Here is a 22,742-nt window from a genome sequence, read left to right as displayed (position 1 = left end):
AGAGTACAGTAACTTGATAAAATGAAAAAATACTCTTTCAATTATGGAAATAAGATATGACGATAGAACCCACAAGCACAGATGGAGTTTTTTTACAGAGACATAACATTCAAGTTCATTCATATGAAATGAATAGGTGATCTGTGGTAGAAGTCCATTTTATCTCGAAGAGGAGAGTAGTATATTTGCGAAACATAAAAACTTAAAGTCGTCTCCACAATTTATTATCACTCTCAAATGTTAGAACGGTAGAACCATCAATCAGTATATGTTTCGAAACTATATAGATTCATCATCAGCTAATTATTTCAAACTTCTACAATAAAAGAAGAACAACATAACAATAGTTATAACAAAGATGTTTAAAAATACCTACACGAATGAGAAAATTTTATGATAGTGAAAAAAAAAATATCACATGTTATCGATTTGATCATCAGACCTATTTCAATTCCTTTCACTGAGTTCAACAATTGAATGAAAATGATCCGAACATTTTGACATTTATCCTTTTCACCAATGTTATTTTTGATGATGGTTTGATGTTAGTTTGTGTACTTTCATTATAACACGTCAATTATGATTAAATAAAGAAACGAATCGAATAATATATGACAAATATGAAGATTGGAAACTGGGATACAAAATAAATGTAATAAATATAATATTATGCTTTCCATGCCAAGATGGTACACAGTTTGTAGTTGTACTTAATGATTTCTGTCCCTTCTCTTTTAGCAATTTCAATTGTCTTCCCTTCTCTTGTTAGTTTCCTAAATATCTTCTTGAAGTCTTCTTGTTTTTTTTCAGGAACGTTTGGCAAAAAAACACACAACGACAAAGTCAAATCTGAAATGAAAACAAATGTAATGAACTATTTTGGATAAGATAAACATCCATGCATCCTTCCATGCATGTATCTTGAATTCGTAAAAAAAGACTTTATGATGCAATTATTCAAACATCACGAAAATAGAGAATACACAGAAGAAAGGTATTTATTTTCATGATATAATTTTTTTTCAATGTGAAGAACGAACATGTAAGTGAAGAATTACTTTCATTTTGGAAATTCACTATTAGTAATAATTTTGAGTTCATTTTATAAAATTCTTCAGCATTTTGATATTCATTCTATGAAAAATATCCAGCATTGCATTTTAAACTCCGATATCTAGATCTTCACAAGTTCCATTCTGCAGAACATTAGACAGAGCCATCTCCAATTTGAGATTTGAAGTTATAGATACGAAATCAAATGTACTCAATATGAAATACAGGGTGTCAATTTCAAAACTTCCCACCCTTAATATCTTCCTTCCAGGAATCAAAAAAACAGGCCAATTTCATAGTCAAGGGGGACACTTTCAAGGGATATTTGGAGCCCTCGTGATTCAACCCTCAAAGAAGGGTAGATGTAACCTTTAGAATTTTAAATGGGAAGAGGGGTCAAGTGGCACATCATTTTGATTGGCGTTCAATTCTGCTTGTAATGGTACTCCGACTTATTATTTTTTGATGAGCGTTTTCCGAGAAATAGAGTTCTAAACTTATACATGTAATGAGTATTTGCCTGTTCTGAGATGCATTACTGTATTGACTCCTTTCAATAATAATATATTATTATTTACCGAGCATTTTCATATGCTGAGGCGCCGAGGGATATAACGTGCGAGGTAAATAATAGCTTTCTCAGCCGAGGTATATATAGAATTTTTCTCACTACTAACATTGATATATTAACAATTTAAATTTTGGCATTAGTAATTTTCTAACAATTTGTTGAATATATCGGAATATCAAGTAAAGTGGAGCGTGATTCTAATCAGACTGGCTTTATTTATGTAAAAATTTGGTATGTGTCAAATTTTGATATGAATCTAGGAAATATCTCATTGCATTTTTGATATATTTCAATGTTCCACTTCTCTCATGGCTTCTGTATGTTCAGAACTTAAAATTTCTCAATTCTGCATTATAGTGAGAAAAAAATTTCCTTGGTTATATGATAACCCAAGGCAGCTATGAATTGTTGCATGTCAAATTGAAACAGTACAGTTTCCATGTTGAATACGCGATGTCGATGATAAGCGTGCAACATCTACTTAGGTTATGAAAACGTTTGCCGGCGTTTCCATGACAACCAGACACTGAACAGATTATTATTGCTGTCAGTTTGCCAAATGCGGTTTTAATTCAAATTTAGATGTCAATTTGAAAAAGTTAAAAGATCTATATAAGTGAAACGTCAATATAATTGATTGAAAAATGGGTGAAAATTCAAGTGACGATGATTTAGAGATGATGTGTACCCCGCCTGAAGTTAGAGTGGTGGCAGCTAGTACAAGTAGTGATTTAATGCCAGAAAAATCAAAGAGACTGAACATGAATGCATATAACCAACTGAAAACATTGTGTGAAAAAAAGGAAAGTTGCTAAAGTAACAGAAAATGTTTTATTAGCGTATTTCAAAGAGAAATCTGAAGGCAAAAAGGTACCTATCGATATTGTGGGCATATTATTCCATGCTGAAATCGACACTTGCAATAAAAGAAAATATTGACATTTTTCAAGCTTTTAGCATTATTAAAACGATAAAATAGTAATTATAAACCTAAGAAATGAAAAGTATTTACAAAGGAAGAAATTGAAAAATTCATAGTTGAAGTTCTTGATGACGACTATTTATCAAAAAACGTATACTTTTTTATTGTTAGATTGTGTTTGATTTTTTAATGAAATGATATTTAGGCTGTCATGGTAATTGGTGTTGCCGGTGCAGAACAGATGAATTATGCAATATGCTCCTAGATGATTTAGATGTTTGCGATTTTATTATCATAATAAATATTCTTATTTCAAAGAACAGAACATCAAGGAAGTTTGTTGTTGTTGAACTACAATGGGTTAATGTCATTAAAAAATAGGTTAGTAGTGAAAAAAAAAGGTTAGAAGAGTAGGTGGCACTGTTCCTACCCTTGAATGACAGGAATAAATATATTACGAGCGGGATTTTTCATTTATTGGTTATTGTCCTTTTGCAAAATAAAATTTGATATGCAAGAAAGACATTTCAAACATAAAATCTACTTACGCCTATCTTATAAAGTATTCGAAATAATGTCGTCTATTTTGCTTTGAACAGTAATAAAGTCTGTTTTCGAACTCTTCTCTAACATAACGGAAAACTTCATTTGAAATTGACTGGCATGCTGCTGTAATTCTGTAAGTTTTTCAATATCAGGAGATTGTGTTCAATAACGGATTCAAGATGCCCTCAAAGAAAGAAATCTAAGGGTGTTGAATGCGGTGATCTTGGAGGCCATTCAACTGCTCTCCTTCCAATCAATCCATCCAGAAATCTTTCGTTCAACCACTGTTGGACGGGTGGAAAATAATAAGGTGGAGAACCGTCTTGCTGGAAATGTAACAGATCCTTCTATAAAAGTCCATTACCTTCTGCATCCATTTGGGTTTCTAGCTCGTGAGTTATAAAGGAATCGAAAGTATCTTCAAGCATTTCATGGTACAGATTGCCAGTCAAGTTTTCCTCCATAAATAAGAGACCAAGAATACCAGCCCAAACGTTACTTTTTGTGGGTATTGAATATACCCTTCCCGAAAAATATGTGTATTTGCGTCACTCCAATAGCCATAATTTTGTTTATTAACATTGCCATTCAGAAAAATTTACCACTCATCGGGGAAACAGATGCTTAACAGAAGATTAGGAATGGTATTGACTCGACGAGACATGATTCCACAAAACTATTCTTCTATCGTTATTATCGTCGTGAAGATTCTGCAATTTATGGAGATGGAATGTAAGCAACTCGTTAGAAGCAACGACGAGCAATGTCTAAATTGGTAGCAAATTGCCAAAAACGACTATTCTCGATAGGAAGACTTAATAGATTGTCTCTGGTCTGGATTCCTGACCATACTGGCCTGGAAGGCAATGAGGCTGCTGACTCCTTTGCAAAGGAAGGTGCTGCAAGCAGCAATCTGAAAGATTTATGGACTACCGGCAGAATATTATGTGGTCTTCAGAAAAGACAGAAACCTCGAAGCATGCTTCGTATCAAGAGGTGGTGGCGTTCTGTTAGCAGTGAGAGATGACTGTCACGCTGTTAAAATTGATCTTTCTGAATTCGAGGGTAATTTCTCTACTATTGATGTCATATGTTGTGAGATTGTATTCAAGCACAATATTTTTTTCATGTTTGTGATTTACATACCTCCAAGTACTAGCGAAGCGCATATCCTGAAATTATTTGAAACTCTAGAGCAGGGGTCTCTAAACTACAGCCCGCGGGCCAAATCCGGCCCGCTAGTGTCATCAATCCGGCCCGCGACAGCCAATGATTTACAATGATTTACTGTCATCAATCTTGCCCACGACAGCCAATGATTACCTGCTTGTTGTTACTATTGCTGTGATAAGTTGAAGAAGAAAACAGAGAATAATAATTACTCGGTTTTATTTACTTGCAAGATAAAACTCAACGACAGAAATGATGACAAAGAAAACTTAACTTAAGTATCTAAGTTTAAGCATATTGATAACTGACAAATAATTGAAATGAATCACAGTAAAACAAAACACTAATAAGATTAATGTAACTGTGATTTTCCTCCGACAATACTTTGTAGTTGTGGATCAATTTTACTTGTACCAATTATCAAAAGAGATTTGAAATGCTCATCGGTTAATTGAGATCTGTAAACATTCTTTGTGTACTTCATCTTGGAAAACGTTTTCTTACACAAGTAAGTAGTACCAAAAACAGAAAACAACCCACGAGCAAATTCAGGCAAATTATCAAATTGTTCCAGTGGAAGACTTATAAAATTCCAACAAAGATGAATTTTGATATTTTTTCTTAGGCATATCACTGCACCGTAAATCAATGATTTCCATTTGGACTTCCGGAGCCATTGTTTCAATGTCAGAATCAAAAGGATTTTGAAAAAGCTTAATTTCATTCGCAATGACATCAAAATCTGAAAAACGAGTATCAAAATATATCTTCAAAGCCCTCAAAGTTTCGATTGCAAAATTGACGGGAAATTCAGTCTCTGTAGTGTGGCTGAATATTTCACATGTTTCAAAATGAGTGAAACATTTTTTACGTAATTGCGATTGGGATAGCATTATTTTCTGCCTGAAAGATTTGATATTGGTGTATAAATCAGGAAGAAGCTGATTTTCTCCATGCAATCTCAATTTCAGTTCGTTCATATGATTTGTCAAATCGACATAGAAGGCTAACTTCGAAGTTCAAAAAAGCGCTTAAGAAATTTTTCGCAACTAAGCCAGCGTACGGCAGTATGATATGGTAAATCATTTTCTCCAATCTGTTGAGTAAACTCGGGGAATTTCGGTGATTCAGCCCAGTGGATCTGATGAAGTTAACAACTGATATGACTGGTTTTAGAACTTTAGACATATCCAAACATTTTCCGCATAAGGACTGTTGATGAATGATACAATGTAAGACTATTGGTTTTGAACCATCATCATTTTCTACAGCCTTTGACACAAGTGCAACCACTTCTTTATTTTTACCATACATACCATATTTTTTCTTACCATATTTTTGCCTCCATCAGTTGTTATAGATTTCAAATTTCTCCATCGAAGGTTCTTTTTATCAATGGCATTTTCAACTCCCTTGAAAATATCTGCCCCAGTTGTCGTGCCGTGAATACTATCAATATCAAGAAGTTCTTCATACACTTCATAGCTTTTATCTACTCCGCGAATAAAAATCAACACCTGAGCAGTGTCTGACACATCCGTTGACTCATTCAATGCTAGAAAAAACCACTCATGATGTCCATTTTTGTCAGACAGTTGAGATAATATATTTTCTGCGATGTCTTGCACCCTCCGAGCCACGGTGTTTGCTGACAAATTTACCTTTTTGGGGAAGTTCTATTTTTCTTGGAACGTTCTGCATTCACTGTCGATTTTTCGCTTCTTTTCCATACTAACAAATCGCACATAAAAACAATAAGTCCACTAGATGCAAAAAAAGCGTGAGTTTGCTTAGGTCACGCACTTTGCGACTATCCTAGTCTAGAAATATAGTTAAGGGCAGAAATTGGCCCTTGGAACAAACTGAAATAATCATTATGGCCCGAAGGCTTCAAAGTTTGGAGACCCCTGCTCTAGAGTCACTTGAATGTTTATACGATAACGAAATTCTCATTGCAGGTGATTTCAATATACCAAACTATTCAAACGAGAATCTCATAAATGGGAATCACAACTTGGACAATCTCCATCAATTCAATAGTTTTTATGATTTAAACCAATTCAATTCTCTGCTTAATATTTCAAATCGTTTACTTGACCTTGTCTTATCTAATTTTCAATGCTCTGGATCCCACGATAAACTACCCCTTCTAGCCGAAGATGGCTATCACCCAGCACTGAACATAATTTTTGAATTTTCATCACCAGAACAAGCAATACCATATAACTCATCAGAAAGCAGGTATAACTTTCGTGAAGCCAATTTTCCACTTCCATATACTCTAATGCAAAAATGTTGAGTGGTCGCCCATCGAACATTGTACTGAAGTTAACTCAGTCACAGAATTATTCTATTCATTATTAACCCCAATTATCAGTCAGTGTGTTCCGGTTAGTCAGAACTTCATTAGAAAATATCTTCCCTGGTTCAATAATGAAATAATCAATGATATTAAAAGAAAAAAAAATTTAGAAAACTGAAAACTGCAGACTCAGGTATTCTCAAAGAAGAATTCCGATCTCTTCGTCGATCCATCAAAACAAAAATCAATTTAGCATACAGAGAATATGAAAATAAATCTGAAAAGGCAATCAAAGAAGATCCTACCAATTTCTGGTCGTACATTCAAAATAAGAAAGGTACATCAAGAATTCCTAGTATTCTATTCTGGGACGATGTTGAATAAAACAATGCATCCGAAATCGTTAATGAATTCGCACAATTTTTTGAAAGTGCATATTCTCCACCCCTACAATCATATGAACACAAAAATGTTACCTCAAACAATTCCTATCATTCCTTCAAAACATTTTTCACTAATTGAAATCTGCAATTCTCTCAACAAACTAAAATCAAAACTCAGAAGCGGGGATGATAACATACCTAGCTTTTTCGTTAAAGATTGTGCACACCTCCTAGAAATACCGTTACAATCAATCTTCAATCTAGCACTGAGTACAGGATGCTTTTCTAACAAATGGAAAATATCAAAAATTTGCCCAAGCTGGTGCAATAAACAATATCCAAAACTACCGACCTATAACCTTGTTATCAAACTTTGCAAAGGCTTTTGAGATGTGCTTGCACAACAGAATCTTTCCTGATGTTAAGAATTTGATTTCAGATAATCAACACGGTTTCTTTAGCAAAAGATCAACAATAACTAACTTAATGTGCTTTACAGCATCAGTAAGTAATGCACTTAATAGTAACCTACAAGTAGATACTATCTACACAGATTTGTCGAAGGCGTTTGACAAGTTGGATCATAACATTCTTATCAATAAACTTCACCAATATGGATTCGACTCCCAACTCTTAAACCTTTTCCACTCATACTTAACTGAACGTATTCTATTTGTAAATTATAGGGCACAAGTCCTTCCAATTTATTGCAACCAGTGGTGTCCCTCAAGGAAGCAATTCAGCACCTCTTTTATTCTCATTCTTCATTAACGACATATGAAATACTTTTTCTGCAATTTCTTACTCTTTGCAGATGATTTGAAAACCTTTCGGCCCATTACATCACAGGATGACTGCTTAATCTTACAAAAAGACCTTGACTTTTTGTACATTTGGTGTACCGAAAATAATCTTCCCCTAAATACAAACAAAAGTAAATACTCAAAATACACCCTTGAACATGATGTCATTTCTCATGATTACGGCATAAATAACACAACTTTTCAAAAAAAGCACTCATCAAAGGGATCTTGGCGTCACATTTGACCCTAAACTGAGTTTCTCCATTGACTATGACACAATAACATGCTCTGCCCAACCGATGCTAGGGCTCATCTATCGTAACTGTTAGAAATTTCGTAGCAGAGACAGTTTTTCAACTCTCTTCAATGCATACGTCAAAGCTTCATGAAATATATTACTTACAAGCTAGAAGAGGTTTACCCTGAACAAGGCATCGACAACAGAATACTACTGAATAAATTCAATCTATTATCCCTTCAAAACCGAAGAACCTGCTACTAGTAAATAATCTGATTGACTGTCCCGAACTACTCTCCCACTTCAACTTACATGTCCCACGAATTAATTCTAGAAATGATCAGACTTTTTATCGACTCTGTGAAAATCTCGACATTTATTATGAACCTATTGGTCAAGTTAAGAACCACGTTAAGAAACTTTTACACTCTAGTTAAAATACAAGAGCCTAACTTGAAAGTTATTCTACCATGTGAACTTATTACTACTACTATATTACTGTTGAATTATGTTTTTTTTGTAATACACCTGAACTAAGTTTTTACTTGTTAGCTCTATATCTGACTTAAGTTTTTTTTTTCAATTACTCTCCTAGCTTGCTGCACACAAGTGTTCCACCTAATTTTTTGCCTAACTCTCCCTAATGTTTTCTTTATTTTATTTTTTGTTTACTCGCGTCAGGTGTTTCTAGTTAATATATTGGTACACATATACATACACATGCATATGTGTAAGTATTTATGTATATATGTATGTGTATTGTGTGTATATAGGCAGATATAAACTGTAACATGCTTGTTAATAATATTAATATGTCTTGTTATTGGGATTTATTCCTGTTTAGACATTAATCAATTTTTTTCAGAATCTTCCAGGATTGGCTCACTCCAAGACATTTATTCACCCTTTGAAGCTTGATACCAAACAGTTGTTGAACTACAGTAGGGATGAAATACGATGTCTAACATGCTTTCTTACAGGTCACTGTAATTTGAATCATCATATGCAGAAAATCGGACTGTCAGAAGACAGTGTGTGTTTGGAAAATGATGAAACAGCAGAGCACATACTTTGTGCCTGCCGTGGTGGGGGGATCGAAGAAGGTTTTTAGAGTTCAGCAGAGCCGAACTGAAAGACCACTCATCATACAAACTAATCGGCTTCGTTAAGAAGCTGGGTTTATTTGTTCTAGTGTGAATGGGTGTGAACCACAATAAACCATTGCGGGTTGAGATGGAGGATCGAATAGACCCACTCACTTTGGACCTAAGCTAACCTAACTTACAGTTTCGCGTGATATTCCCGTCTGTTCTGATACCGATCGTAAGAAACTCGTGGGCTTTGCAGTAAATATTTCCAAAATTTCAATTTGAGCTGCTTCATTCAGTATTCTGAGGTGTATTGAAAACACACAAAAAAGTACGGTCTCCCGACGCGCGTTTCGCTAACAAAGTTAGCGTCCTCAGGAGATTATAATGACAGTCACGATGATCTTCTGGGAACGATAACTACTACTCTGGGATTATTTCTATTTTTATTTGTCACTGAATCAGTTTCGTAAAACTCATTCATGAAATCAAGCACATACCGGTGAATTACATTACAATTTGTGTGTATTTAGTTGAAAATACATGTAGCCGTTCGTGCGGCAATCAAAAATTCAAAATTGGCAAAAAGGGGTTTTGTTGTTCAGATTGTACCGCAAAAAATATAAAATAAAAAATGAAATGTTACATTATCTACTTACAGGATATGACATAAAAATACTTACTATCAAATTCATCGCCAAAAAACTCAAAAGTGTCGGAATCTTCAAAAAATCTATAATTCTGGAAGCCCGTTTCTTTCAAATCATTCTCCCATTCTTGACGTGGGTTAGCACTATAGTAGTGAGGAGATATTGAATTCTCCAGTCCATATTTACTCCATTCTGGATTTTTCGACAACTTGTCGATCGGGTCATCTATAGTAGTTTGTTCCAGAAAGGTAAGGAATATCGATCCTCCTGGTTGAAGCATCTTGTGCATATTCCGGAAAGCTTGCCTGGAACAAATACAAAAGTCTCCTGAAATATAAATCAACAGAATGCAACAACCAGAAAATGAAATCTGAATCAAAATGTTCAAAGTAGCAATTCAGTGCAGTTCGGAACACAATTTCATAGTAGTAAGAGATCAGAATAATTGATGTTATTGTTTGGAATATACGACACGAATATTTTTCCCGACAAAAGTGAATCTAGTCTTTTTCATAGTATCATCAACCATACCATGAAAATTATATCAGGGTTCAAGTGAAATCAAGTGTTCACATACTATTGTTCAAAAGTTTTCTCTCAGAAGGCAACCTTTTCAAACTTTTAAATATTTTATAGAAAATTTACTTTTGCTGCTAACTATCATATATTGATTCTGATCATTTCGAAATATTCATCATACTCTCAGAATTATTCATTTATTTATGATTCACACAAGCTATTACAGCCTAATTAAATGGAAAAAAAATAAAAGTTCATATAATCCTTGGAATAGTTATGAATGTATAAAAATAGTGAAATATGTATCAAAACTGTAGAGGAAAATACTGCTCAAATAGGTGAATTCAACATATGTTCCAACATTTTTTTGCGGAATACTGATTGGGAGAGATTCCAGTGAAGATCTATTTATGTATTCAAACGATTAACTAACTTTAGTAAAGATATTAGTGAGGGTACGTGAAATGGTAACATACTGAGAATTCCTTACGAATCAATGTTGTTATTCAAGAGTTTGTGCATGATCATCATTACCGATAATTGGCGTCGCTGTTCTGAAGATAATATTTCAAATTCATGTCGTGGATCCAAAGACCTTGTTGAGATATAGCTTGGCCACTTATGATATCGCTTGAAAAAGAAATACTTCAAGAATTTGTTCTGAATTTTCTCTAGTTCTTTTATATAGGTTTGGTACTCCGCAAAACAAATAATGAAAGAACTCCAATCTCGGTCTTTTCCAATGAAGAATAAAGTATTTGTGTTAGGAATCACACGTTAAAAGGTAAGACCTCGTTAATCCTTAGCTCGCACAAGTTTATACTTCTGAGGGTTGTCGTTCGTAGGGGTGCGACAGCTGGTTAACGGAAAAACGGATTTTTTTAATAACGTCTATATTGAAGAATGAAGAAGTGTGTCAGATTACAAAACCCAACATTCGACTACCAGATTTCATAATATCTCGTAAAGGATCAACAAATGAGAATTGTGTATTATACCTCAATCCAAGATCTTTGGTATCAGTTCATCTTTCAAGAACCATATCATCAATCTCATAACTAAATATGATTTGCTCCTTTATGCGACTGAACATTTATTGAGATTGAAGTATAAATTGTTCTTCAAATAAAACTCCACTCTATGACACTCTATGATTTTATATATATATATATATATATATATTTGCAGATATGTACACTCTTGGACTGTTTGCCTGATTTGAAGAGTTTCAAATCATCAGCAAAAAGAAGACAGTCCGAATATTTCAGAGTTGATGGTAAATCATTGATAAACATTAGTGGACCTAGATTTGATCCTTATGATTATCTGAAAATTTTCCATTATGTTTGACAATGAAAAAATGATTTTGATGATCATTTTTCGTTAGTTCTGAAAAGTTTCTTGAAATTTCATATTTACTAAGCCGGGTATTAAATACCTGGGTATCTGGTTGGATGAAAAAATGACACTAGCATCAAAAAAGTTGTAGCTGTCCTATTCAGGAATCACAAGCAACGAGGAATTGATGAATGCTCTGAAAATGATTATCAATTTGACATAATCCAGTTTTGTATATGCTTCCCCAGATGCCAAAATCGATGATTACAGAACATTTTCAATGATTTAGAAACCATTTTTGATAACAATCAAGAGAGTGAGTCTATTATTATGGAAAATTCCAATTATCCTAATATCAGTTGGACGACAAATATCAGGATATTTTCACGAAAATCGACGGGGATTATAGAATTGATGACAGATGCACTATTGATAGTCGCGACGTACCTTGTATCCTGAACCATATGCAAAACGAAAAACGCAAATATATGGTCAAACCTATCCAAATACTTGGATGGAATTTCTTCTGTTGCTATGTCCAGTTGTTCCATTTCCATAGAGTTTAGATTAGAGTGTTTTTTGGCATACTCAACCATCTTGTCGGATTTATCCACTGCTATAAACTCTTTCAAGTCAGATGGTAAGTAAGGAGAAAATGATGCCTGAGAGCATCCTCCATCGCCATATCCTATTTCCATGATGGAAGGATGATTTCTCCATTTTATCAAGTGATTGTATTTTTTCAGTATAGCTCTCATCGCAATTTTTGTACCTCTACTTCCGCCGTCTGCGTACATTTTTGGCTGAACCATCATCATTACGGAGATCTTTTAACCCACACAATTTGTTTATTGAACAGTTTATTGACTGAATGAAATGAAATGCCGAAATCCAAAATCATCACAATGATGAACTAATTGATAACCCCAAACATACAGATTTCGCCTAAAATACGTTGTTACGAAAATATTCACGGAAATATTTAATCAGATACCAAAGTATTGAGAAACTATTGAATACAAATTAGGCAGAGGGCAGAGCAGGGTCACTTGATGGGGATTTTGTTCAAATGGGTGTAGGATCTATTGAAATGAAAACATAATAGAGTAATTCCTGTCTAAGATGATATAAAATAATTTGAAATCTCTGAAAGAATCAATAAAATTAAAAAGAATAGCTGAGAATAACAATTTTATTCAAAAAAAAAAACTCGAACTGAATGGATGATGGAAAACGTCCTGATGGAATGTCTCCCATTCCTTGGAGACATGGAAAACCTTTGGTTTGCAAACATCTGGTGCGGAAATACATTTGTCTGAAAGATCGATATATTTTCTATCCAATTGCCATCGAAACATTTGGTAGCTTTGGTTTCTTTTCTTCAGAGATATAGGTCGAAAACTAATTACAGTAACAGGCGATACTAGAGCAAGATGATTTTTTATACAACGAATCAGCATTGCAATTCAAAGAGGAAATGCTGCATGAATCCTTGGCACCATTTCTCCTTCTCAAAGTTTTGATGAAATTTTCTTTAGCCCACTAAACTGGTCTGATACTACGGATTCCTCCCCAGTTTCTTCTGAATATCAAATATTACTGGATTTTTTTCCCAACACCAAATCGTTATTTTTAACACCTCGACACGTGTTTCGATCACCAAGTGATCATCTTCAAAGAGGAAGATTAAAACAGTTTCTTCTGTTGAAAATTATCCAAACGTTAATGAGAGTAAATCAGACTTCACTTCTAAAAAAATTGTAGAAGAAGACTCAACAGGCAAACTCAACACTAGCAGTTTCAACATCATGAAAGGACAAATGCAGAAGAGAAAAAATGTTCAAATCCAGGAAAATTTTGCAGTGAATCTCCACATTTTGCCAACTACCCACACACTATGGTCTTCCCGACGATGAACCACCATCATTCGCCTATGTCTGAACCCGTCAACAATTCACGAGTTCAACGACAATCTTCCCTTATGCTCCTTCAAGTTCTCCAGAAGGTCCCACCAGTTTGTATATCCAGGATGGGCATGTTTCTATCTACATATATGATCGACGATAGGGCAGTAAACTTGCAGCCAAGGGGTCTGCTCAATCAAAACAATCACTGTTATGTCGACTCTATTTTGCCAGGCCTGATCGCATGTCCACCACTCTACAACTTACTAAACCGTGTGAGTAAAAACATCTCTTCGAACGAGAGAATGACACTACCCCGGTTATATTTGGAATGTGCCGTTTTGTGGAACAGTTTGTTCACCTACCTTCCTACTTTTTCACGAAAGACGGGAGAGTAGATAAAAATTCCAAGAATTACCAAATAGTTTCAATCAACACTGGCATCCCATTCGGTCCGACGTGGATTTATAAAATGTCGCATAACATGCGGACTGACTGGATCGATGGTAGACAACAAGATGCAGAAGAGTGTCTAGATTTTCTTTTGAATGGACTCAATGATGAAATGTTTGAACTAAATGAGTTGGTTGAATATTATATCAAAGATGAAAAACCTCTCGTTGACTCTGCTTTGAGCAATGATTCAAATAATGTATGGAACATAATAAAATCGTAAAATGAAGGATATCCAACCAGAAGGATCGACTTCACCAATACACACCGATAAGTGACATCTTCGGGGGGCAACTAAAGTCGAGCATTCATCGCAACGTGGACCATATTACTGAGAATACCCAGTCTTTCCTCACCCTGCCACTCAACAATGAAGAAGTGAAGACCGTCAGAGAAGCGCTTAAGGTACTTGTCTCCAAGAATATTTTAGAGGGAGTGACTTCGTCGAAAACAAACGAGAAGGTCGAATCTTGGGAGCAAATTACGCTCTGCAAACTTCCCGTTATCCTTATTTTGCATCTGAAGTTTTTCAGATTCAGCAACGACCGTTGCACGAAGATCATCAAAGCTTTTGATTTTGAATTCGACTTGAAGTTTGATTCGACTTCGATATCGTCGGAAACACAGTCTCCAACAGACAAACAATACAAGCTATTCGCCGTCGTTTACCACGAAGGCAATTTTTAATGATATATGTATTTTATTTATTCGAATAAAGCATTAATTCGTTCGAAAAAAAATTAGATAAAATATAATACATGCAACAATTGAAAATTGAACAATCAAAAAGAAATGGAACATGAAAAGATTCCAAGGCTAGTTACTTCACGACTTTCCGATTGTTAGTATCCACAATCGACTTCGGGTGATAACTGGACTCATTCCTCAGAAAGATGACTATTAAAGGTCATTTGAGTGCTCTCACCTATCCCTTCTTTTCGCTCTCCGCTTCACCGGTTTCGTGGGAGCTGACCGTTTACCGGGAGTTGGCGGTTTTCAGCTTGATTATGGGTTTCCATATGTTGCGTATCTCTACACTAGATTGGCTTAATGCGTTTTTGGACAACGTATATGCGGCTACTTTGAAATTCCTCCTAAAACAGTGTTTCTCCTCGAACATGACCTCAGCTTGGGAACACTTGATGTTATGTTGATGAGTTCAAACATGCTCTGCTATTTTCGATTTGCTAGTTCTTCCTCGCTGTGTGTGCTTTTTGTGCTCGGCAATGCGGACTTTCAATGACCTCTTAGTTTTACCGCACTCGCAGGGTATCCGGTGAATGCAATTTTTGGAATCGCAGTCCGCGCTTGGTGGACTGGTTTTTATGAGGTTGCTACGGACACTGTTTCCGGGTCTGAAGCAGGTTCTGTTGTTATACTTGGACCCAATTCTTTCCATCCTTTCCAACAATCTTCTGATGTAGAGAAGTGTAAGTACTGGTTGTGACGACTTCTCTTTCTTGTGAGGTCTAGCTTCTTTCAGCCAAAGTCTGTTCCACCACGACTCTGAAGTAACCATTCTGTCATCAGAAATGATCATCAACGGAATCAGGTTGTGCAAATCCTTGAGCTTAGGCTGTTGAAACTCTCTGCTGAAAGTGGAGAACTGTTAAAATTGAGAGGCTTAGTGTGTTCATGAATTTTCTCATAGAAGGGTTTCACCTGATCAGCGGTGGGCGGATCATTCACAACACGCGGAGGCTCTTGTAAGAAGCTAGAACGGAGGCTCTTGTAAGGAGCTAGAAGGTTTCTCGCGAATTTTGAGGTCTTTCCCGATACCTCCTGCTTGCTTCACTGGCAATTTTTCAGCAACCACCAGAATCCGTTCTCTACCGATGCCTTGCTGTTTGGTGCTCAGCAGTGCGCCTTGACTCAGAGTTCGATGGAAACGTCGAAATATGGCAGCTATTCGCCGCAGTGCAGGCGTGAAAATGCTGTTGATCGCCGTGTAATTCATCACACATATAATACGTGACGCATGTTTTCTCGCAAACCCGATATTATTCTCCGTCCTGTGTACCCGGCGTACAATCTTATGAACTGCCAGGCCGAGATGCCGTCCTTCCAATTCGGAAAGCGATTGAACGGCTGTGTACGCGGTGCTGTTGATTTACCAGATATCAGCCTCTTCCGTGTAAACATAAACAAACTTCCGGATTTGAAGAAGCCAGGCCTTGTGGATACAGGAAGACTCGGTGGATCGCCCTGAGTATCCTGATTGTCTTTACTGGTGATATGAGGTGAATTTCCTCTCGAGTCACGCCAACAAGTGGTAGAACTGCCACTCACAACACATTGTGAGTAGGCTGAGGAGGAGCTATATATACTGCCTAAAAAGATAACATACATAATATTTCAGGTTTTGAACAGAAAGGGGCGGAAACGGCGGTATGCTTCGGATGTGTTTCATACCACGAATGTATTATCTTGGACAAATTCTCTCTCTTATGCGTCCACTCAAGGTAACCGGTGGTATCACATCCGTCGTCTAAGAGCAAACTTCCGTTATACGCCCTCTCCATCTCACCTAGTTGGAGGGGGTCGGGGGTGTTGATTGTCCATAACCAACCATACGGTATATCGAGTGCTTAGCCAAATAGACCCACGGCCGGCATCGGAGAGTGAAAGAAGTTCTTCCTCGCGGGTGCACCTGGGCTATAATTACCATCATCGTAATCATTAATAACATTATTATTATCTATATCATTATCGAAATATCAATGACATCACAGGATACAGAAGTAATATGGATCTGCAAGAGAAACTGCTCTCAGTCAAATCTATCCTAACTTCCATCATCCTGTATGCTTCCTCTACCTGGGGGAATGCGCGGAAACATACAGACTCTACGACCAGAGGTATATGAACGTCTGCTTACAATGGCCGTAAACGTTTCCAGTTTAATTTCTGACAGCTACATTTACCGGAACATGAACCCAGTACATGGATGTTTCAAATCAGAGCAACGTCCTAGAGTAGTCAATTGACAAACATCTCATCATAAATGAATACTCTGGAATGTACTGGAATGTTCTAGAATGTAGAGGGCACGTCCTTCAGGTGAAAACGGAAACCTTTCTCATGAACAAGCTGATATGACAATGTGATAAAAAACTAAGCATCTATAATTGCTACGCGTGAGAAGTCACGTCGAATTGCTAATTCGAAGAAAATTGGGTTGATTCCTCTCGCAAAAATCAAAAATATTGTTATTGTAAGAATTGCAGCCCCGATCTACTCGTTTTGCCATTGAGTTTTTTATAATCATCAATTCATTTTTGACAATGAAGGCGAATGCTGCAGGAGATTATAAAATTGAAATAGTTTCCAAAAGCCTTCTGGTCGTCTTATTGTCCCTCTTCATGGAGTAGAAAATCCTCGAACGAAGTAATTAGATACATCAAAGACGTATAGTACATACAAAAGTCTCTTTGTTATAGAAACTGGAAACAGAAATCCATCTATCGAATACATGAACACTGAATTAAAGTGAAATCAGTTTTCCTCATTCAGTTGGCGTAATGAATTCGAACTGGATATCATTCATAGAAACACCACACAATATAACTTTTATTTCTAGGCATACTTCTGAGTTTCTACTTCTGCAACTACTCTCTAGCAAATTTCAGTTAGATTTGCAAAAATATTCTTGCCAATAGTCAGTGCTTTTGTCTCAATAAAAATCCATAAAATACCAAGAGGATGTATGATTTGGAGCCTTCTCAATATCACTAACGTAATCTTCAAGATATCAGGCGCTCTCTCGCCGTTCAAAGCTTGGTCACGGTCATATGGGGCTCTGCCGTGATAGATCTCCTCTCCCTAGCTCTCCGTGGGACCATTTGTGGACTATGAAAATACCAATGAGTCCAACTCTGATTCTACAAAGCAGATGGACGCCAACAGAACGACCCCAACTGCCTACTCTGTGATATCAGATCAGGAGCAAGAACTACTCAGTTCTCCAACTTCTGATATTGTTAACAAACCTGGGGACCTAGGTGGTAGTGTCAAGAAAGAACAGCAGTCTTACTATCAAATAATGATTGAAAAAAACTAGAGACGGAAAAACTCTATGTAGTGTAATCTAACGTTGCTGCAGTCATTGAGGTGGAAATCTTGCACTTTGAACTTCCAACACTCTCAGTAAAAACCAATTAGCTGATATAACATTATTACTGACATTATTACTATCGGCGTTCCAGAGGATGGTCTACAGGTTCAATTAGAGGGCTGGCTACAGGTTTCCTGAATAGATCTGGATAGTTTGTTCTTGCAGTCATAGAAAGACGACTTCCTGATAGAGAAGAACCTTATTTCCCATGCCCCATATTTATCTATCTAACGATATAGTAGCAGACGACTGCCTGTCAGATCCTCACAATATCGAGAAAAATATATCATCGTCTGTCAACCTGAAGAAAACTATTCTCCAGAAAGAAATTCAGATCCGCGTAGCAGAGCAAGTACTATGTGCTAGTTCCGCGGCATAGCGCTTCTCATTTCTAGAATTCGGCAGAATTTCGCTCTTGTCAACTGACCTAGAAAATCACTCACCCAATGAAGTAACCAGCTTCATTGATGACGTGAATCAGTTGATTCGAATTTGATTGGTTGTGCGCCACAATGAATCATCCAGGTTTGCATTGGAGGGTCTCATGGACTCAATAATAATAATAATATTTATTTCACTTGTTCAACAGTATGTAAGCATTACAATAAACATTTACATACCGTAACAAGGAAGACGTCCATCTATAACTAAAAACAAATATATACCGGGTGTCCCACATTTTATGTGACAGGCAATATCTGGTTTGTTAAAGGAGATACACAAAAATGTTCCATACAAAAGTTTTAGGAGTTTATGAGAGCTATATTTTGATATAATTTTTAAATATACAGGGTGTTTGGTGTAGGTGCTACAAACCAAAATTCCATTTTTTAAAATAGAACGCCCTGTATATCATTACATATTCAGATGCTTCGTTAAATTCTGATATCATTTCATGTTTGGTTTTTGAAAATCGGTTACGGCGTTGTTGAGTTATTGCACTTTTCCTCAAATATAAAGTTTCAAAAAAACTTATTTACTCGTACACGAATCCAGTCTATATCTTTTATTAAATTGAACTAGACTACTACTGAATACAAACCATTATTCTCACCTCTACGATACGATATCGATATCAGTTGAATATAATATTGAAATTCTTGAGAATGTGACTAACTTGAGGGTGAATTGCTTTATATTGCACAATTTCATCAAATAGCTTATGCTTGTTGATGCCATAGTAACAAATGCTGTTGAATTGTATCTACTTGTCAGTTCGATTCAGTGATTCTTTGCAAAACAGTAACTGTGTTCTTTGTGCGAAAACTCCAGTATGCCTTTCGCGTTTAGTCCAAGTGATTGCATTGATATGTTATTAATTTTTGGGGAATGTCAGAAAAACTGCCGTCAAGCACAACGTCTATACCAAGAACGTTTTCCAGACAGACCCATTCCGTCACGAATGACTTTTTCGAGAGTTGTAGAAAAATTGCGAACTGGGTCATTTCCTTCTACTATAAAGCATCGTCATCATACGAGATCTGTTAGAACTGAAGATTTAGAGATCAATGTGTTGGCTTATATTATTATTCATCCACATGTTTCTATCCGTACTCAGGCAGAAGAAGTCGGTGTGGGTAAATCTAATGTACAGAGAATTCTGAAAGAAAATAAATACCACCCATTCAAAATTCAGTTGGTACAAGGTTTGAAACCCACGGACTTTGAACGACGACTTGAATTCATTGCTTGTATTCAGTCAATATTACATGAAAGTCCTAACATATTCAGTCAAATTTTGTGGAGCGATGAATCGCGATTCCACAATAATGGAGTTGTGAATCGACATAACAGTCACTATTGGTCTCAAGAAAATCTCCACTGGGTCCGCGAAAGTAATTTTCAAACTACTTGGGGTATTAATGTATGGTGTGGATTGTTCAATGGCCGCATCATAGGACCTTACTTTTTCAATGAAAATCCCAATGGATTGCGATATTTACATTTTCTAGAAAATGATTTGATCCAGTTGATGGAAGATATTCCAATAGCAGAACGACAAGGAATTTGGTGGCAACAAGATGGTGCTCCTCCTCACAATTCACAGGTTGTTACTGAATATCTGGACAGAACGTACCCAAATAGATGGATTGGTAATAAGGGTCCAATTCGGTGGCCGGCTCGTTCCCCAGATTTATCACCGCTTGATTTTTTCCTATGGGGTTATTTAAAAGATATTGTTTTCACTACTCCCCCTTTGAATGTGGATGATTTGAAAATGAAAATTCGACTAGCGTGCAGTGATATTACGCCTGATATTATAAGAGCGACTTGTACGAGAGAAGTGATTCGACGTTTCGAAGCCTGTATAATATCTAATGGGCATCACTTTGAACAATTTTTATGACTTATTTCTAGGTACCTACCATTCTTATGAAATGATTTATCAAGTTATATTATTTACATTGTTATTAATTAAAGATTTGTTTTCGAATACACCTCTTTCAATTTCGCAACTGTTTCATATTCAAAATGATTCCTGACTGAATTCCACAACTCAAAATTGAAACCATTACTTCGAACACCCAAAATTTTGACTAATTTTCATGTGATCTGATGCAGAGAGAATAATTGTATGAAATATTTTTAAAAATAATAGTCGTTCTCAAGACTTTACATTTTAAGCAATAACTCAACAACGCCGTAACCGAATTTCAAAAACCAAACATGAAATGATATCAGAATTTAACGTAGCATCCGAATATGTAATGAAATACAGGGCGTTCTATTTTAAAAAATGGAATTTTGATCTGTAGCACCTACACCAAGCACCCTGTATATTTAAAAATTATATCAAAATATAGCTCTCATGAACTCCTAAAACTTTTGTATGAAACATTTTTGTGTATCTCCTTCAACAAACCAAATATTGCCTGTCACATAAAATGTGGGACACCCGGTATATATATATATATATATATATATATATATATATATATATATACATATATATAAATGAAACAACAAAACAAGACAGATACTAAACTGTACATATGAAGGTAATCAACAGTTTTCTTATCGAGAGTATATAACTAATAAAACTCGTCAACGGTGTAGCAGTTTCTTTCGATAAGATGTTTCTTCAATTGTGTTTTGAAAATGCAGATGTTCATTGAATCCTCAATAGAAACATCTAGCTTGTTATACAGTTTGGGTTCAAGGTATAGGAGACTCTTCTGATAGAGGGAGGTTCGGTGAGGATTCGCTATCAACAACCCTCTCGTTCTAGTAGCGTATAGGTGGTCTTGCTGGTTTGCGCTAAATTTTTCTTTATTCTTATGAACGTAAAGACACATCTCATATATATATACAGACCAGCAACTATGAGTATTTCCAGCTCTTTGAATGAGCTTCTACATGAGTATCGCCATCGTAAATTAGCAATTATTCTGACCACGCGCTTTTGTAATATGAATACTTTTTGAGCAGAGAGAAGCTCATACCCCATTTCAAAATTCCATAGCGCAAGTGCCAGCCAATGGTTGCATATTACAGATTTAGGAGCACCTCCCGTCCACAATGATTCGACATAAATCTCAGTGCATAACAGTTCTTTCGTAGTTTATCACATAGTGAATCTATATGAGGACCCCAATTCAGCTTATGATCTAGAATTTGCTGATATTTAGTGCTAAATGATTTTTTTCAGCCTATTTCATTATTTTCTCATATATGGATTTTGTTGTTTGTGCAATTGCTAATGTATTACAATCAGTGACCAGAACATGTGTATCGTCTGCATATGCAACTATATGTACCTTTGAAAGACTATTTAGGTATTTTATCAAGTCGTTCGCATAAATAAGAAAAAGCAGTGGTCCGAGTATAGACCTCTGCGGAACTCCTTGCTTGCAGCCCAAGGACTGACTGTGAACACCTGTTCGTGACCTGTTCGTGACCTGTTCTCTAGATATGACCTCATCCAATCTTGGGCAACTCCACGAACCCCATAGCGATGCATCTTTTGGATTAGTACATAGTGATCCACACAGTCAAATGCTCTAGAAAAATCGATGAACAAACCACAAATTTGCAGTTTGTTATCCAAGGCTGTTACTACGTGCTCTATGAAATCATATAAAGCTGTTTCCCTGCTTTTATTTTGCATGAAACCATGAAACTGATTTTTAATATCCATTTCGAATACTTTGGATATACTAGAGAGAAAACTTACCCCTCTATAGTTCTCATAGCTATTTGAGTCTCCTTTTTTAAAGATCGGGGTAACGATTGCAAATTTTCATTTCTCAGGGAACATTCCCCGTTTCATGTAAAGATTTATCAGATAGGTCAGGGGGTAGACTATTTCTTCCATGCATTTTTTCAGAAGATTGTTTGAGACCTGATCATATCCACTAGCATTAGAATTCTTTAATTCACTTATTAAATCAAAAACCTCATATTCCTTGATTGGGTGGAGAAATATGGAGTTTGATCAGAGTGCGACTGTATTTTCCATAAAATTGAGATCATATTCTCTTTGTCCTTCCGCTTTCGTGAAATGAGCATTGAAATTGTTAGCCATGTCAACACATGACACCTTATGTTCTCCACTGAAAATGGAAATATCTTTGGGCTTATAGTTTTTTTATGGATATCATTTATAGTTTGCCACATGGTTTTTGATTCATTGTGAGAACTATTCATCTGATGCTCAATGCGTCTTCAATTATTCTGCTTCAGTTTCT

General features: G+C 36.0%; 1 protein-coding gene across 1 annotated transcript; it reads right to left on the bottom strand.

The window, feature by feature from the left end:
* Window positions 1-208: 208 nt before the first annotated feature.
* LOC111516427 (juvenile hormone acid O-methyltransferase) lies at window positions 209-12,460 on the bottom strand. The gene is made up of 3 exons (XM_074186369.1): window positions 12,031-12,460; window positions 9,760-10,031; window positions 209-849 (listed from the first exon to the last, which is right to left on the bottom strand). The coding sequence occupies exons 1-3, from the start codon at window positions 12,399-12,401 to the stop codon at window positions 668-670; spliced, it is 825 nt and encodes a 274-aa protein (XP_074042470.1). The 5' UTR covers window positions 12,402-12,460; the 3' UTR covers window positions 209-667.
* Window positions 12,461-22,742: the final 10,282 nt, after the last annotated feature.

Source organism: Leptinotarsa decemlineata, unplaced genomic scaffold (genome assembly GCF_025532065.1).
Source record: "Leptinotarsa decemlineata unplaced genomic scaffold, Ldec_3_MD MMD2_tig00078422_RagTag_RagTag, whole genome shotgun sequence".
NCBI classification, from domain to species: Eukaryota; Metazoa; Arthropoda; class Insecta; order Coleoptera; family Chrysomelidae; genus Leptinotarsa; species Leptinotarsa decemlineata.
This window is presented reverse-complemented; position numbering and strand designations above follow the sequence as displayed.

What these genes read in the sequence shown, in the direction of transcription:
- LOC111516427 (XM_074186369.1), bottom strand. Translation starts at nt 12,401, where the DNA reads ATGATGATGGTTCAGCCAAAAATGTACGCAGACGGCGGAAGTAGAGGT. An exon ending in CATATGGTTCAGGATACAAG is followed by an intron (nt 10,032 to 12,030) that starts GTACGTCGCGAC and finishes TATTTGTTCCAG; the next exon opens with GCAAGCTTTCCGGAATATGC. An exon ending in TTTTGGCGATGAATTTGATA is followed by an intron (nt 850 to 9,759) that starts GTAAGTATTTTT and finishes TTTTCATTTCAG; the next exon opens with ATTTGACTTTGTCGTTGTGT.